The sequence below is a fragment of the Oreochromis niloticus genome, linkage group LG4, assembly GCF_001858045.2.
Source record: "Oreochromis niloticus isolate F11D_XX linkage group LG4, O_niloticus_UMD_NMBU, whole genome shotgun sequence".
NCBI classification, from domain to species: Eukaryota; Metazoa; Chordata; class Actinopteri; order Cichliformes; family Cichlidae; genus Oreochromis; species Oreochromis niloticus.
In genome coordinates, this window is record NC_031969.2 from 6,899,696 (window position 1) to 6,918,378 (window position 18,683).

At 41.0% G+C, this 18,683-nt stretch overlaps 1 protein-coding gene across 7 annotated transcripts in view; it reads left to right on the plus strand.

The window, feature by feature from the left end:
• The window catches only part of caskin1 (CASK interacting protein 1), a 111,298-nt gene that overhangs the window by 55,788 nt on the left and 36,827 nt on the right, over positions 1-18,683 (plus strand). For all 7 annotated transcript variants that reach the window (XM_019358346.2, XM_019358342.2, XM_019358343.2 and 4 more), the window contains exons 2-4: positions 1,331-1,382; positions 16,057-16,154; positions 16,310-16,455. In XM_019358346.2, the coding sequence (XP_019213891.1) occupies positions 1,331-1,382; positions 16,057-16,154; positions 16,310-16,455 (296 nt within the window). The remainder of the gene's footprint in view (positions 1-1,330; positions 1,383-16,056; positions 16,155-16,309; positions 16,456-18,683) is intronic.

Here is an 18,683-nt window from a genome sequence, read left to right on the forward strand (position 1 = left end):
CTCGTGGTTCCAACATGTCCTCCGCCCTCTGGAAACATGATAAACAGTTACATGTGAAGGATGTCTGCAGAGTGACAAGCAGACTTCTCTAAGGTGATATCAACAAAGCCTGTCGAGCAGATAGCCCAGTTCATACATTCACTACTTTCCGTCGCAACTTCTGTCACAACCACATTCACTTCCTCTTCCAAAGCTCTTCACAATAAAACAGGATACTTGGAAAAATGAACCATATATAATGCAAATGCTCTTTAAAATGTATTAAACACATTGTACCCATTTTAAAAGGAAACACTTTAACCATTTTTATTTTACATCTTTTCTAATATTTAAACACATTTTAATGAGTGGCAGTTTTAACCTGGTTACAAGCAAAGTTGATTAATTGAAATACATAAACCTGTTAAAACAGGAAAATATAACATAACACAAAAATCCCACAGGAGCCTAACACATAATAAATCATGTTTGTTTAAAAATAATATGTACTCATATGTATCATGTTGATAACAACAATGTTGATGTTGGTAAATTAAAAAAACTAAACATTTATTAGTTATGTAAATTTCCCGCACCTGTCATAGATGTTCATGTGACGTCCAAAACAAATGACCCAGTCCAAAGTTCAAAGGTTGAACATCATATTGGCATCCGAGGTGGGTCGTGGTTGGACGTCCGAATTGTGGACCTAGTTCGGATGTCATATAGATTTCCAGAATTGGTCATGGACCCAATATTGATGAAATCTGCATGTCTAGCTGACCTCCAGTGTTTAGTGGGTGATATTAAGACATCTGCCCTTCTGGACATCACACAGACCAAAGAGTAAAAGTATATATTCCCAATAAGCTGGGAAAAATCATTTTAATAACTATTGTGTGACTTGATTTGGAAAACATTTTCACATCTTTTTTGTGGGTTTTGAATCTAAGTGCATTGTCATATTACCTAAATTCACACACATGAGCGAGCATGCTCTGAATGACGTAAATATTTAGAATGACAGACACGTACGGTGCCATCACCGCGGGGGGGCTGGACTCGAAGTAATGGCATTCTTTCATGCAAACAGCGGGCGAGGAAATGTGACGGCAGCGTGACTCATAATGAGATCTTGGCTTCCGTTCGGTGGAAATGAGTGAGGGGAAAAGTGGAAAATGCTGTTTCGGCTGGCTTGAGGAATGAATAAACCTTACCCTTCCTCTAGAGTACGATATTGTTGCAATCATAAACGTTAAATATTGCTCATAACAAGGTACTGATGGGGCTATTGCTATCATATTTGTGGGCTGCAAAAATCCACTCATGCTCCCTTTTATTTGTCTTTCAGAGCTCCTCGGGTCTGCAAAGAAAGTGAATGTCAACTTCCAGGATACAGATGGGTGAGTTACCCTCCTTTTCCTCTTCCATATATCATGCCTCCATCCCAGGCCAGCTTCTCCCCCTCCTTTCTCCTGCTTAATAGCATTCCCAAGCAGCATTATCATAGTACTTTTACTTCTCTCTTTACAGTATTAAAAGCTAGGGGATTAGCCCATATACCACTCAGCTCAGAATGTTGTGTTTATTTATGCGTGTGTGAGAGTATTAAAGGCATGATATTAGGTATTACATCTAAGCACCTTCACCTCTTTGCTCCCATTTTGTCATTAAAAGCATCGCGTGCTCCCAGTACGCGGCTACGGGCCCGTCGGCTCTCGTTGGTGAGCCGCCACTTGAAATCCACCAGACGATGGCAAAACAAAACTGCAAACAGAACTGTGGCCCACTTCCACGCAATCTGGTGTGTTATGTAACAGAACAATTTGGAGAGACAGACTTTTATTTCTTTGACAAAAGGCTGGGGAGACATAAAAAAGGGATTCTCAATGTGAAAAATCAGGTGATTTGTTGTCGGCAGCTTACCATTGGCGAGAAATCACAGTGAGTGGCAGCTCCCACAGACAGGTGGAGGAAAGGAGAGCCAAAAAAAAGTAATGGGTTGATATGGCCGTCATTAAACAGGCTGTCGAGATGACTTACATCACTTTAACGCAATGTAGTGGAAATGCAGTGCAATGATGTTGTTGTTTTTTCCCCGTGTTTCACATATGGATCATATTGCAGTCTGAAGGTTAACGCTAAACTCATCGTACAGTTTATTTTCAGTCGTCCTTGGTTGGTTTATGGCTGCAACCATTTCTCCTGTGAGTATTTCAAAGAGAAATGAACCCATGGCTGTATCTGGGATTCTGGCTCAGCATAATGTGATAGAAGTGAAGTCTGTTCCAAATATGCTTCTCATCGTTTTCATAAACTTCATGGTATTTCTTTCATTTTATTTTATAGACCTGTTATTACATGTTTGATTTTTAAGTATGTTTTAGCATCAGTGTGTAAAAGGTACTTTAGAGTAATGACAACGTAATGTGTTAGAAATTGAAAGTTAAGTAGATAAAACTGATAAAATTTCACTTCAATCAAAAGTCAGGGTTCTCCTGGGAACACATAAAACTTTAAAAGTGATTTTTATGCTCTATGTCTCAACACAGTTTAATAACAGAGGTCTACAGAGAGGTGCTGGTACCTATTTGCATCCTGATATGATTTGTAAAACTCTCTACAAACATGGTTTTAGTTTGTCATTATGGGTTGTTGTTCTTAAGTTGAAGGGAAAAGAATCCAGAGTTGCTCATTTTAACCTCCAGTTCCATACGTCTTCATCTTTGTCTGTAATAGCTTTGCATGATTAGTTGTCCAAAAGAATCCCTTTGTATCTTGCAATAGGTCTTGGTGTCCCTCAGTAACCATGCCGTTTAGTTCCATTCCCTGTAAGCTATCTCTCTTCTGATTGGCTGTCCCTTGCAACCAAAACGTTTATTTTAATTTGAATAATCAAGTGGGTGGAGCTTCAGGTGCAGCCCCTTGAGGCAAGCATGCGATCTGACATATTGAACTATATAAATCAAGCTGACTTGACCCATCACCCTTTATAAACATTCCAAAGGACCTAGCCAATAATGACATGAATATTGCAGTGAAGTAACTAAAACCATGGAAAAATAAAAAGGAAACAACATTTTTAGCAGATATATCTGTGCAGTTATCTTATAAAAATTACTTACACTCAAGTTTTCCATTCAAGCCTGGTTACGTGAAAGCATCAGGTGTAGAAAAAATGAACAAAATACTGACTTTAACTAGTTTAATTACAATAAATTTTCTCCTGTAAGTTTGTTACATGAGTACAGTGTAAAATGTTGAATTTAATGGAAATTGGTTAGATGAAAATTACTTGATTAATATACATTCAGTTTATAACAAGCACATTTTCCTTAAAGATTAGCTGCATGAATAAATAAACCATTGCTTTTATATATGTCAGTTGCATTTTAGTCAAAATTATTGCTTCATGTTTATTGAGGGTGAAAAATCTTTTCTTGAGTGTAATTACTTTTAACTTCTGAGGCAGACATTCGTCAAACGAGTGTCCCAAACGGCACACTATAAATCCCCTGCTAGCACCTTTTTGCACTTCACAACAATCAATGATGGTTAAAAAAAAAACACAGCGTCATCTGAAACACACTTCCAAGAAAACAACAAAGGAGAGACGTTATGATATTCTTTTTATGTCCTCTCTTTGTTGTGTGACAGTTATGTTTGAGTTGGGTTTAATGAGGGTTGTAAAGGATTGTGCGGAGGTGGAAATGGAGGCTGCGAGCGCTTGTTATTGGGCCGTCAGAATGCGAGGACCATGAAACCATCAGTAAATCAACTTTAAATTCTCCTGGTGACTCACTTCACCATCATTCACATGCTAGCTCTCTTTTCCTCCTTTCTAATATGCACCCTCGCCTATGAGTCATATCCAGCAATTCTTGTTGTACTAACAGAACCAGAAAAAAACGGAGCCGACCCCTGATGGGAATCTAGAAATTAATAGAAAATTAGCCAAGTGGGACAGTTTCTAAGAGGCAAGGCTGCTGCAGGAGTGCCTTAGATTCATTCTTTCAGATGCATGAACTGCTAACTAAAGTTAGATTATATCTCTCAGTGCATCCCAACATGGGTTATTCTTGGTGGAAACATCCCAACATGGGTTATTCTTGGTGGAAATGACAGTAGGTGGAACGCTTGCATGGATCTAGATAATTCAGGACTGTATTTGAGAGCCACTTAGTAATTTTTAAATAAAACAATATTTACTTCCTAAACCAAAACAGCAAACTACATTTTTACATTGACCCTAGACCCTGTGATTAACACTCTTCTCTCAGAACTGAGAGGATTGTACTACCAGAAAGCAGCACTGCAGAGATTGAGGATAGCTAAGTACCCGGGAATCCCACAGGCAAATGGTAACCATGAAGAGGCCGCTGGGAAAGCTGCAACCACCAAATACCGACAGGGTGTAAGGGAAGGCCTGAAGAGTCTGTTGAATGGGTAGAACAAGATTAGGACAATTTACACCTATGCCCTGCTGGAGGTTAGATACCCTGCTGGGATGATAGGGTGGCCAAAGGAGGAGATGGACCCACTGACATCAAGACAAGGAAGCACCTGACCATGCATGGAGGGTTTTATTCCAAGTCCACCATCCTGAGACTGTACGCTAAGCGGAAGGAAGGAGGCCGAAGACTGGTGAGTGTCAGAACCAATATCCAACATAAAACAATAGGTCCATGTGTACATTAGGAAGATAGGCCATAAGTGATTATGTGCTTAGTGAATACTTCAGGCAGCAGAAACCAGAGGACAGAGAGGAGTAAGAAGGGGAGCCATCATGGAAGAAATGCATGGAAGTAGCAGCTGATATCGATAAATAATATCAGCGGCTGGACTGAAAGACAGCATAGAGGCACTAATCACGGCAGCACAGGAACAAGCTCCTAGCACAAGATCCATAGAAGCTGGGGTCTGTCTGTGCAAGCTGTGTAAAGATGCCCCTGAGACAATCCAGCACATACCAGCAGGGTGCAAGATGCTAGCAGGCAGGGCAAACATGGAACGCCATAACCAAGTGGCTGGCATCGTATACAGCAACATCTGTGCCCAGTATGGCCTGGAAGTCCCGAGATCAAAATGGGAGACGCCCCCTAGCGTGGTGGAGAATGACCAATCTAAGATCCTGTGGGACTTCCAGGTACACATACAAACTAGTGATTGCTAAGCAGCTGGATAGTAGTGGTGGACAAACAGAGTAGTGAGTGATGTAACTATACCGAGTGATAGAAGAATCAAGAAGAAGGAACATGAGAAGCTTGAGAAGTATCAAGGGCTGAGAGAGGAGCTAGAGAAGGTAAAGGCAACAGTGGTCCCCATGGTACTCTGAACACTCAGGGCAGCGACCCCCAACCTCGGCAAGTGACTCCAGCAGATTCCAGGAACGACATCTGAGATCTCTGTCCAGAAGATTGCTGTCCTACGAAGGGTGCAGGACCCTCATGCTTTGGTCGAGGACCTGAGCTTGAACGATAAAGACTGCTCTGCATGGTAAGTGGGGAATTAACCTTCATGTATCCAGAGTACGTGGACTATCTACTTTCTTATTAAAGTGATCTCTTGGGTATTTGTATTCTTGTACCATTTCCACCATGTCCTAACCTTATGGAAAGATGAATAGTAGGAGTCCTAAATCTCTGGAGTCCAACAGCAACCTAATTTTGCTTGTGGTTACACGTCCTCCCCAAATGGATCCAATGCCTGACCAACCAATAAGTAATACTACCCATAAGAGAGGCAGGGACTAACTTTCCAATACCAAAACTACTGATTAATGTGGCTTAAACAGTGCAGTATCTCCAAGCCTTTTTTCCTTTGTGTGCCACACCTCTAGATTAGTTCAAGTTGCTTGGCTGGGATTGTTTGCAAATTGCAACAACAACGCAGCTCATTTTTGACTGATGCTGTAACAGAATATTTTTGGCTTAGCTGTACTTGTTTTAATTGATGCACTGCTCTGAAAACTGGCTCGTAATCAAATTAAATTCATCAGCATGTAGTACTGCAAAAGAAAAAAATTGTAAACCGTTTAGCTCAAAAGACAAATTGGACAAAAACGTAAATGCATGAGTGAACTTTAATTAAGTTAGAATGCATGTATAAATATAAGCATTTTTAGAGTACCAGGAGTTCCCATTTATACTGAGCACTCTTGTTTTTTGCTTCTCCTTCCACGGTGGTCCATTTTTTTTCGTCAGTCTGGCACTCGCTGTCAGTTCATCCATGATTGTCTACTTAATGCAGCAGGAAACAAGAGAAGATAGAAATGCAAATTCCTTGAAGCTCGACTCATGCCAGCTTCAGCCCCGGTGAGGATGATTTAAACTGAGCTAAAAAGACTGCGAAGCGTGCCGAACAAAGTGGCCTCTGTAAAGATAAAGATGAAGAGTAATCCTTGCAGAGCGGCGTTTCCACTCTGAGTGAAACTAAACAGTTTAATCTAATTAGTGTGTTTACTGTTATTGCCTGTTTGCCCCCTAATTCCTCTCACAGTAATGAGTACGGGGTGATGCTGGTATACTGCCCAAATAACTCATGAATATTGTTTCTGAGAGAAATGCATGGGTCAAGATAAATATTGCGAGTAATGAACTGCATAAACTGATTCATTTTAGATTCATTTACTCCTCTTGGCAGTGGCTCGAAGACTCCTAATGAACTCACTCTGCAAAAGAAGAAAAAAGAAGCTCATGTCATAACTGGCAACTTTTATTGTCAGTGCTGTGCATGTGTACAAAACAGCGTTTCCAGAGTGAAAATGGAGGCTGGTGTTGCACTGTGATTACAAACAGCAGGAATCTAAAAAAAAAAAAATGCTCGTCACTAGTGTGGTTATATTTAGATATTTTGAAAACTGAGGAAATGAGAAATTAGAGCAAAGACTTTTCACATGTGTACGATTGACATTCCACAAGAGACCTGACATGCGACAACAACAAACCACTTACCGAGGATGAAGATTCCATTTTATAAACCCTGACAAGGAGATGTCCATTGAGACATGAGAGTACATTACAGAAGAGCTCCGCTGCAATTATGTATTCACTTTAGTGGGTGTGAATGTGTTTGTGCACGCATAGCGGTTTGCTGTTGGAAAGTATCATAGAGGACGGAGGCTTTTCTGGAAATAAACACACTGAACATGCGATACTACTTAAAGATATAAGGCCTAAAAGTGAGGATTAGATTAAAAACGCTGCAATGAATTGGCTTTATTTACTTGGAGCTGGAACTAGAACAAGTCAAATCAATACAAATGATTTAACCAAAAAGAGGTAAAAATAATTTTATATGGAAGGACAAGCCCCTGCACAGTATGTACCACCGGCAGGTAGGCGCCCTTTTGGTGCAAAAATACTATTTTATGCTTGTCAAACTGTTATCTTTGGCATATTTATAGCTTCACCTAAAGAAATTAGAACAAAGTATGTGCTTTTGTGACATACTGCTAGCAACAAAGTGACTAGAGATACAATTTAAAATGCATTTTTATTAGTGCTGTCAGCGTTGATCTCGTTAAAATGGCAAATCTCCGTTAGCGAGTTAGCGATCATTGCTCAGGACTTTAAAAAGTGCAAGAAAATATGGCTATAACTATACTATAAAGAAACAACAATGGCTCAAGACTTTTTCACAGTACTGTATGTTCAGCACACTTTTTTCCTCCTGCAACCAGGAGGAAAATCTTAACATCAGGCTTTTTCCAGAACTAACTCTGGTCAATAAAAACCTTCGTTACGTTTTAGTAGACAGACACATGCTTCTCCAAAATCACTCCATAACACATTTTGCATCACAGTATGACATCTATTAAAATTTGAAATGATTAAAGTTGTTACGTCGAGGAAGATCTCACGAGAAACAAGTCTGTGACATTAATGAGACTCATCACTACTGACTGAGCTAGAAGAAGATGATTATAGGAGCTGAAGTTAGTTTGTTGCTTCCAGCTGTTTGTTGAAGTATTTCTCCTGAGTACAAAACTGCAGCATCAGAGAGCAGCAGAACCCATCTTTGAATATTTCCATAGAGAGGGAGAGAGAGCGGGTTTGTGCAAGGGCACGACTGCTGTAACTTCATTAGTTCTAATTATTTGTCCCCTGACAAGGAGGCAAGCAGGCTCAGTGAGGAGCTAACGACAATAACTGACATTGTGTACTTAATTCAGACAGGTGAGCGGCTGCTCAGGGTCAGACTTCGTAAGCTGCAGTGTGTGGATGTGTCCCACAGCTACATCTGGAAGGTAGCCTCTCTAAATCTTGGTCACTGTCAAAATTGAGCCACCAAGTTAACAAAACTGACCTCAAGCATTATATGTTAAATCACCCATAGTGCAAAATGTTGCAGTAGTACTGCGTCTCTGTCCTTGTTGTGTGTGGGTGTGACTGAGTGAAGAACATAAATGAAAAAGTGACCCACGTCTGAATCATAGACTCCAGTCACTTTAACACAGGGGTCGGCAACCTTCCTGATGATGAGTGCCATCTAAAATTTCCTCGGACGTCAGTGTGCCATATCAACCATTGCATTAGCAAATAAATTTAATAACGCTCTATATCAACAGTTACACACTATAATGAACAACTTTATAGAACTATATTTGTTCACAGATGCTGGCAAAGCAAGCAAAACAATGCAAATGCTATTTATGGTCTCATCACAACAATGATAAGAAAAAATACAGGGATACACATGTTAATGGGATCTCTGGTCTCCCACTCAGAGATACAGGTCCCTGAGTGTCCAGCATTCAGACGGCTACCTGAGGACACTCATGTGAGAGAAAATCTGCTCACACAGATATGTAGAGCCAAATACTGTCAATGAGGCCTGTGCAATGTTCTTAAGACAGTTAAACTTGTCAGGTAGTGATGTCCAGCAGGTGAAAATGCAAACTCCATGAACACGCAGAGCTGCGTTCCAGCTGCGTTTGTAGTTCTGCAAACTTTGTCCCGCACAGAGTCGAGCTTTTCAGTTTTCAGTTCAATCAGCTGCGTTTCCATGTCCTCTGTGTCCAGCCAGTTAAAGAGAGACAAATCCAGCTGCTCATTAAAGCTTTCTGGTTTGATCAGAAAAGAAAACATTGGTCCACCTGAAAGTCCCCAAAACGCACTGTGAATTCTGTCTCGTGTCGTCGGATGTATCCGTGTATTTCCGTGGTGCTGCAGCTGCGCTGAGCGACAGCTCCCTGAGGCGTTGGAAGTGTTGGAATGTGGAAATTTCAACATCGCTTGTAAAAACTGCCAGCTAGCAACGTCCCTCTCACCGGTAGGCGAAGTGATTTTTAGCCAATTACAAGTTGAGTCCGGCAGGCGGGGTTGTTAGCTAAAGATACCATTGTTAAGAAGTGCACAACTAATGTGTCTGTGCAAGCTAATTTGCGATGTGCACTGGTGACCCGGCTGTAGATACTTATTTTTTAATGCACCTTCTCGGATTAATTCACTGCGTGTCAGGCCATCAGTTAACCCTTTGCATGCCAGCTGTGACACGAGTGCCCAGGGTTGCCGACCCCTGCTTTAACAGATCGACTCATGGCGAAACTAGTCCGCGCCCCAACCCTCTGAGGTTTTAGTCATCATAGGTGCTAATGCTAACCCTACCTATTTAGGAGAAGGTAAAAATGTGAACACTTTTTGATGTTTCAATGAAGAACAATTTAATAAAAACTGACGTTTCATATTCTCTTAAACTCGGGTAAGAGTTGTGGTTATCACTGATGGGAATGTTTAAAACCACTCGTGAATATTCTGTGTGCAGCTAGACAGGCAAGAAGCATAAGCAGAAGTAACAAGATATTTACTTTTTGTTGTTACATACACACTTACCTTCTCCATACGTACTCGCCCCCTCGTACGCTCCGCTCTTCTTCAGCTTCCCTTCTGTCTGTTCCACCTGCTCACCTGACTTCCATGGGACTCAGATCCTGTATTTGTTCTGCCCCGAGACTTTGGGATGCACTTCCACCAGATCTCTGGACTAAAAAACTCGCTACCTTGTTTAGCTTTCATACTTTCATACCTGTTTTTTATTTTTTGTTTTACCTTATGTTTTTATTTTCTTGTACTAATTTAAGGTGACCTTGAGGGTCTTTAAAGGCGCCTATAAATAAAATGTATTATTATTGGTAAAGGAATGTAAAGTTACTGTGTTACTCACTGATCAACATTATTAGCTTGTTTATTTACCTTATTATTTATTATTTTTTATGAGCATGTTTTCAACTTGAAATTTTTTAGGTGCCTAGAATAAGGAATCTTTTTGTTCTTCAGCTGAGGTGTTAGGCATGTAGAAAGGAAGCCAAAAATGGCGCCTAGGATAGTTAGGCCATGAAATCTAGTCTCCATCTAATACACTGTACACACTGCAATAGTTACACGCTCTACAGAAGAATAACAAATAACAAAGTTTCACAGGTTAGAGTTAAATGTCAATCATATAGATTTAACTTGTGTAATACTCTTGATATTTATAACTGAGTGATTTGTATATATCAGTGCTATTTCTTAAAGTTGTAAACTGGTAATATATTGTATTATTTAATTAGTTTAGTCTGTTACTGTTACTGTCTTGGAGCAACTGTAACCCACATGTTTTCCTTAGGGATTATTAAAGGATTCTGATTCTGATCAGCTGATCTCAGTACCAGAGCAAGTTAGCTGATGCCTTTAATTGTCAAATCTTATACAGCACTCTGTTTAAGATGCTTTATCCTGCCTACAGGCAAGCTCCTCCTTTATTTCATTCTCACCTTTGTTGTCAAAGTCAGGTTAAACATCTGAGACTTGGTGGTTTCACTGATAAAAGAGGAGCACTGGGTTGGGTGGGTTTGCATCTTTTGAAGAGTGAGCGGCCAGGTGAGTGTCCGGTGGAGAAGCTGGGCCGTGGATCACAGAAGACACAGGTAGCAGACGATCAGGTGACGAATGACGGCTCGAGCTGGTCCTTAAATACCGGCTCCGATGATTGATGATGATGACCTGCAGGTAAGATGACCAAGAGCAGGAAAAAGGAGGGAAGAACCTGGGTTTAGAGGCAGGAATGGAAAAACATTCCCCACGACGTGGCACCCAGCCTGGACCATGACACAGCAAGAGCTAATAATTTCTCTGTATATAAAAAAATAGGCTCAAAGGTAATTAAATGAATAGACGTGTGTGTGTGTGTTTAAGGAGGTAATCTACAGTGAGAGTAAAACTGAAACTTTAGTTAACATATCGAGCTTGTTTGATGAAGTGAAGCTGGACGTGTACACATAAACTGAGCACACGAAAAAACAGAGTGTTTATTGTGTGTGTACAGCACTGGTTATTTAGAGAATAGCAGCTCTCTTTTCAGGTCAGGTCCGTGGTGAACTGTACCACATTGAGAGGCAGCTAACTAGGTTGTGACCTAACCAGTGTGTGTGTGTGACTGTCATCTGTCAGCTAAGCCTGCTGCAATATTAATAGCCCACAGTGAGGGCCCAAAACAGCACAGGTCCAGTGGAAATTCCTCTTAGTCCTTGTAATTATGACAACGACAACGATTTCATTGCCCACAGAAGGCAGAGGAGCTGTTATAGAAGCCGTTGGCAGTTGTTGCCTAATGGCTCGTTATTGTAGCTGGTGGTGGTTTTAGATTATTTTATCCTCTGTGAATCTTCAGGAGCTGAAAATGAAGTAATCAGAGTATTAAAACAGCACATTCCTCTATGGAGAGTGATCACTATCTGTGTATATGCTTAGCAATGACATTCTTACTTTGAGGACAACACACACAAACAATAAATGCAATAAATAACTAAACTATACTAAAAGAATAATAAGCATAAATAAAAAAAAGCCAGTATTATGTACAGAAGGGTGTGTGGGGTGTGTTTAATGGCCTGAAGAAAGTAGGAGAAACTAAAGGACCCACACTTTCTGTACAGGCAACGTGACAGACATTGATTAGCAGACAACAGAGACAGAAGACAGCGTGTGAGGCAGGAGCTGGCACCAACACACGCACACACATTAACAGGTTTACATGCGGTTTGTCATAGACGCAGCTCGTCCGAACTGCACGCCAGCAGATGGGAGAGAAGAGTGACGAGACAGACTGGCGTCCTTCCTTTCTTCCCTCTCCTCAGTCCAGTGTGTGATTGTTGGAGCGGCGTGCTTCTCGGGAAAGCTTGACAGGCATAAGAAATGTCTCATTACTGAAAATGGGTCAAGCCGTGTGTGTTTACAGTACGTGTGCGTGTGTGACAGGTGAAAAGCTCGCAGCAAAACTGCACGAACAGGCTGTGTGTGTGCTGATAAAACTGATTTGGAGTAAATGCATAAAAATTAAGAGAAAGAGGGAAGGAGAGGAGAGACGGATTTGGGAGGCTCATAAAAGAAAAATAAATAAAGAGAGGCAGCAGGTGAAAACCCAAGATATTAAAGTGGCCTCCCTGGTGTCTGAAGTGGATGTAGGATATGGATTCAAGAACAGCGTGCAGTGTTGTCTTTGAGAGCGGGTTTTGCTGTGGCTTGTGTTGTATTTGTCTTGAGCTGCTAGTGTTTTAAAGGGATACTCCAGCAGGATTTAGCTGTGTGGTAAATATAGAGCTGCAAACACATTACAAAATGTCAGTGTTGTATTTGGTCATAATTTATGTTTGCAAAGCATGTTTGGAGCCAGACCACACACAGAACTTTATTCAGCGTTGTAGGAACGTTACATCGATTTTTTGGACATTGTCTGTACACGTTTACAGACGGAGCATCAGGATCTCAAAATCGCAAAAACCTTTCAAAAGAGAGAGAAAGTTTAGTTCCACATTTATCGATCGAGCAGTTTCCCCGTGCTTCCAGTCTTTGTGCTAATCTAAGATAACATATCAGAGAATGCAGAATAAATTGAAATGTTTGGAAAGTATTTGATATTTCCCAAATATCTCCCTTTGTTTACCTGTCTATACGCACACTATCACTACTCAAAGACAGAGAGATACCTCCATAGTATAAAGAGTGTAGCATAGCGTGTAGCATAGCTGGCTGCACAGTCGTTGCTGTAGGATGGACTTTGGGGCTCAGGAACTGGAAGCAAAAGATGGAAACACAGTGGAGAAAAAGAGTTCAGAGATGAGACAGCGAGGAACACCCTCGAGAGGAAGGATGAGGCTGCAGAGAAAAGTAGTATCAGCTGCTGAGTGTGAGACAGACGAGGGTTTTTTTGAAAATGAGGAAGAATAGGAGGAGAAGCGTATGAATATTTCATGTAAGGTTTTACTAGAGTGGGCTTCCCTTCCCTCCCCCTAAACATACACCCCACTGACACAGTCTTGAGACCCACACACACAGACACACACACATTTCTTTCTGGCTCAGCCTATTGCAGCATTATGTAAGACTATCCTTTTTTAACCCTGAAGTTAAAGACGAATGGAAGAAGACGAGGTCGCTGCGGAGATGCGGGGAAGGATTATGACACAGCTCGTTGTCGATGCACACACCTCTGGCTTGCAGGGCCACGTACAGAATGCTTGTCTGTAAAACGATGTGAATTTCCCCTCTTTTGTTTTCCTGTTTCCTGTCCTTTGTGGTGTCTACAGAAGACTGTCGTTGCACTGGTTTTTGTTATTTCACTGGTGCTGCTTTAGGAAAACCTTTAGTCCCCAGCTTCAACCTCATAATTTGCATATACATTTATGATTTCTTTTTGTGACATCAACTATTAAATGCAATATGCCCACAAACAAATCTCCGCCTATGAGACGAGTTCTTGTGGAGGAAGATGGAAGAGTGACAGACGTGTGCACAAACCTGTAGATAGAAAACGTTCCTTTATTTTTCTTTTGTTTCAGTAAATTTGGCTGTTAATGATTTCGCAGGTGCACTCTGCAGCCTTGTGTGGATTATTATTTGGCCTTTTTAATGATGATGTATTGCATCATTTATCCAGACTGAGATCAAGGACAGCCCATAGGGCCGGGAGAGCTGAAGACATAAGGACGCACTTGATTTGAATGTGTTATCAGACAGTAGATGGTTGCAGTAGAGAATGTGTAACACTTGTGCTGCTTTTACTTTTCTCCTGAACAGAAACCAGAAACATTTTAAAAGAAAAAGAGCATCTTTAAAACAAGAGAATGTAGTCTGTTACATAATTACCAGTCAGTGAAGCGCTAACTGAAGGTAAAACTCTGGAATCTGGAATTGCTTTATATTGTTATTGGAGTCTTTCTCAGCCCTTTTTATTCACATGTAAGTGCGCATAGGTTGTAGCTGAAGGGAGATGTGGACATACACAAGTTGCATGCTACATGTCAGCTAACATTTAAGCTACACGAGTGGCTTTGCTGTGCGAATATTAAACCATTTAAATTGATTTTGGTGTCACATCATTTTGCTTTAATGTGAATGGTCATACAGACCAACTGTTTATAAATTACCTCTCAAATTCAATTTAAAAAAGTAAAAAAAAATGTAAATGTTGCATCATTCTGCAATCAGTCTGCGATTAAATGGGGTCAAGTGGACAAATCACTGTGATAAATGATTATAAATCACATTTCTGTTGTTGTGTTCATGATCAGAAATTCACATTTAATTATTACATTTGCACTCAGCAACCTTCCTGTTCTATAGGAATATAACCAGAATACAACCAGCTGGAGGCCCGAGTTTGTGTGGTGGGTAACGTAGTAGAAATGCTCCTCAGCATGAACCAATCAAACTCGTGCTACAGTATTGAATCATAACCTCTTCACAGGTGCTTCTTGTAAATTCCTGTTTAAAATAGTTTGAATCTCTTACAAGTTAGCCAAAGCTGTCAGCTGAATGTGAAGAAACAACTGCAACCCCTCCATGTCCAAAACATGTATGATTTCAGCTGTCAACTATAGTTCAATCAGTTCTGTCTTTTTGGGAAATAGCAAATGGTTAATTGCATCGCACGTCAGAAAACCTGTAAATTCAACACTGGTGAAACACCGCCCACTGATGATTTAACAAACCAAGTTTACTAAATGTACTAAACATTTGAAGTAAGCACAAAATAAGGATGCATTCAAAAGTATCTGCTTGTGTCTTGTGCACAACATTGTATGTATTTATATACGTATGACTCAGTCAGATAATGTGCAGATTTCTCAGCTTTCTGTGTGCATGCTCTGTGAGCTCATTTTAGCAACATGTACTCCACTTTAAAGGCTGATCAGTCACTTCCTGCGAGATTTCTGGTCACCAACACGATGATGTCAGTCATGTCGTTTAAAACCTACTGTGAAAAACATCCTGCTTAAGCAAAGGTTAACTAACGGCTCCGTTCAGTTCACTTTTCTTTGGATCTTTTTTTCTCATGACTTTTTTAATCCGGTCTAATAAAAGTTGGACTTTTTCTGTTCAATAAAAGTTGAATATTATCTATTATATTTGTGTGTGTGTGTGTTTGAATCTTTGTAAAAATTTCATGTAGCTGCATTTTAATAGGAGACACACTCGCTACCTCGGTTTCATGATTTGTCACGGTAAGAGTGCAGACGCTCCTCGAGCTCGTCTGTGACAGTGTTTGACAGCAAGGAGCAAATCAGGCAGAGGAGCGAGGACACACATGTCACAGCAGATCTGAGTCAGATAGAAGGTGTGCATGTTAGGAAGGCTCAGAAACAGACTGTTTTATCCCTGCTTTCATTTACGTTTGCCTGTCGTCTCCTCCTCAGACGCTCTCTTGGGCTGATACATCAAGGCTGACGTATCAGTCTCATCTGCTTGCTTTTTATCCTTGCGCACAGTCACCGCATCCTTTCCTTGATGAAATACTTCTCCTCCTGTGACTATATCCCACCATCTCATCTCTGCTGCTCTGCTGGATTTTGTAGCTCTGCAGCAGATACAGCTCCAGCCTAATCAGCTGCTATTAAATCTATTTGTCACGCCAAGCCTCGCCGTTTATCAATGACCTGTGTGTGTTTGTGTGTTTATGCATTTGTGCTGCCTAGTTGTATGTGGTTGTTTGGTTCAAAGGGGCAAAGGTATCTTTCGCAAAGGTGAACAAAGCTGATGTGTGTGTGTGTGTGTGTGTGTGTGTGTGTGTGTGTGTGTGTGTGTGTGTGCGCTACAGGTTTTCTCCGCTGCATCATGCTGCCCTTAATGGGAACCTGGAGCTCATCTCCCTGCTGCTGGAGTCACAGGCTGCAGTCGACATCAGAGACCAGAAAGGTGAGGGCCAAACGTGCACACGCGTACAGAAACACACAGAGACAACAGCAAGCCTCCCGTGTGCCACGTACACATACTGCTCGGTCAGTAAGATGATATACCACAGCTTGCCGTGTGATGGACATGTCCTGTGTTTATGCACCGTGGGTGTGCAGGTATGCGGCCGCTGCACTATGCAGCCTGGCAGGGGAAGGCAGAGCCCATGAAGATGCTGCTGAAATCGGGTTCGTCTGTCAACGGCCAATCAGACGAAGGACAAATTCCTCTCCACCTGTCAGCTCAGCACGGCCACTATGATGTGGTGAGTATTATGTAGTTTTACCAAAAAACCAAAAGCAAACGACCACACTGTGTGAGAGCAGCACAGGAGGACGATGCTAATCTCAATATTAGTTGGTTTAGCGTAACATATCGTGGCCATTAGATAAATGACAAGTTATTCTGCACTAGTCAGCCGAGCATGGCCAACATGATGTGGTGAGGAATTCTTAGTTTTTTTTTTAAAAAGTACCAAAGACATCACCCTGTGTGTGAAACAGAGAGCAGAGGAGAGAAAAGTCACAGTGGTGAAATAAACGTCAGTTGTTTCGGGTAGCATGTCTACTGCTTTAAATGGGCTGGACAGGCAACCAACATTTGTGCTTGGAGTCACACATGCTGTGTCCACTCACGCTTTTTTATATATCAGCACAAATAGCAGTAAACTGCACTTTGAATGTAAACAAACTACTAAATCTGGCCCTAAATCAAAGTAAATCTGTCGTAGTTAAGAGAGAAAGTTGCTGCAATCCTGCTGCAAGCTTAGCAAAGAAACAACACTCAAATATAGCAGATCAACTACAGCAGGTAACATACAGTAGAAAAAAGAAGAGATGTGCATTTCCCTGTTGCACAGCTGAAGAAGTGCTGCTTCTACTTGATTAAATATCTGTGATTTATAGAGGGTAACAAACGGGGGCTGAAGCTTTAATCTGCAGCCGCTCTCCATGTGGAAGTTCAAATACATAAAAAAAAGTTACGGAAACTGAAACCGAGTACAGATTGAAAAATGAATCATTTATAATCCAACAAAGCAAACAGAAAGCACTGAAAGGATTCAGGAGATGTTGGCTTTAAAACACAGAGACACTAGAGGCTTCAGCGCAGAGTATTGTTCTAATTTGTTCCATTTTAAGCTGCAAGAAAAGGAAACTGAAAACATAATGAACTCCTTCCTGTGGTGCAGCCTCGCTGCCGTCCCTCTCTGAGCCATTACTGAGTTGTGTTCTTTGCTTTTCTATTTTCTTAACAAACATCGTCAGCTGTAACATTTATAGCCTACAAACTGTCAAACTGACCTGTGTCTGAATTTCAGAAGGCCGTCACTTTAACAGACTGATGCAGCCTCAGTGTGGTGAAACCTTTGCACATCTTATTGTTCTGCACACTTTATCCAGTCTAACGAGAGAGCAAAACATTTTTTATAGTATTTTTATGCAGCATAATGTACGAATGGAGTCTCTAACATGTGAGGCACATTCTGGGATTGTGCTGTGCCTTCCATTGACGCTGTTTTATGTTTTTGTTCCATTATAAAATCCCGAGGGCATTACGTAATGGATGACTTATTTACTATGTTACAAATTAAAAGGAAAAGCTGACAGTAGTGCTGTTATGCTGCAGGGGACGTGGGCTGGCACAGTTTGTGCCCACTTGGCTCCTCAGATGGAGGGGTCATTTCACATCAGAGATCAAATGTGATGAAACATGATGCGAGTGGTAGTAGGCTGATACTGATATGTCTATACTGCAGGGCTCTAGACTCACTTTTTGCCACGGTTGCACTGGTGCGCCTAACTTTTTTTCTTTGGTGCACCAGCACAAAAGTTCGGTCACCCAAATTTTTCAACCGCAGCTTTACATGTTCACTTTTTTAATTGCTGCCCATACAGACAATATCGATTTGTAAATGATTAACTAACAATCTTGTCAACACAAAGTTCTTTATTTGGAGCACATTTGTACAAGAAAGATAAGTTACTGTATTTTTTGGACCATAAAGCGCATTAAGCGAAACAAAACAGTCAGATAAGTCAAACTTTACTCAACTCATTCTTCTTGCTTCCTCACTTCTGTACCATTGATTCATTAATGTTGAATTCTCTGGCAGCTGCTCTGTTCCCATGTTCTACTGCGTGACTGAGTTTGAAATCCGCTTCGTAAGCATCTCTCTTAACAGGTGCCAACTTGGGGTCCTTATACACACACAATACGGTAATATTATGTTGAAGCACGGTACGTATTACTCCGCAAGGCTCCTGACTACGGTAGCCTTAATGCTCCAACAATCTATCAAGTGGTGCAGCTTCGTAGCTTAGCAAAGTCGTACTAGAACATTTTTGACAAATTTTTGAGCGCCGCCACATAAAATCAGTCCAAGGTCAGTAAGGAAAGGACTTTAAGTGTGCCTGAAAAATACGGTATTGAAAAAGTTCTTGTGCTTAAAGTGATCCACTGAGCTGAAATGTAAACTTAAAATATCTCAAGATA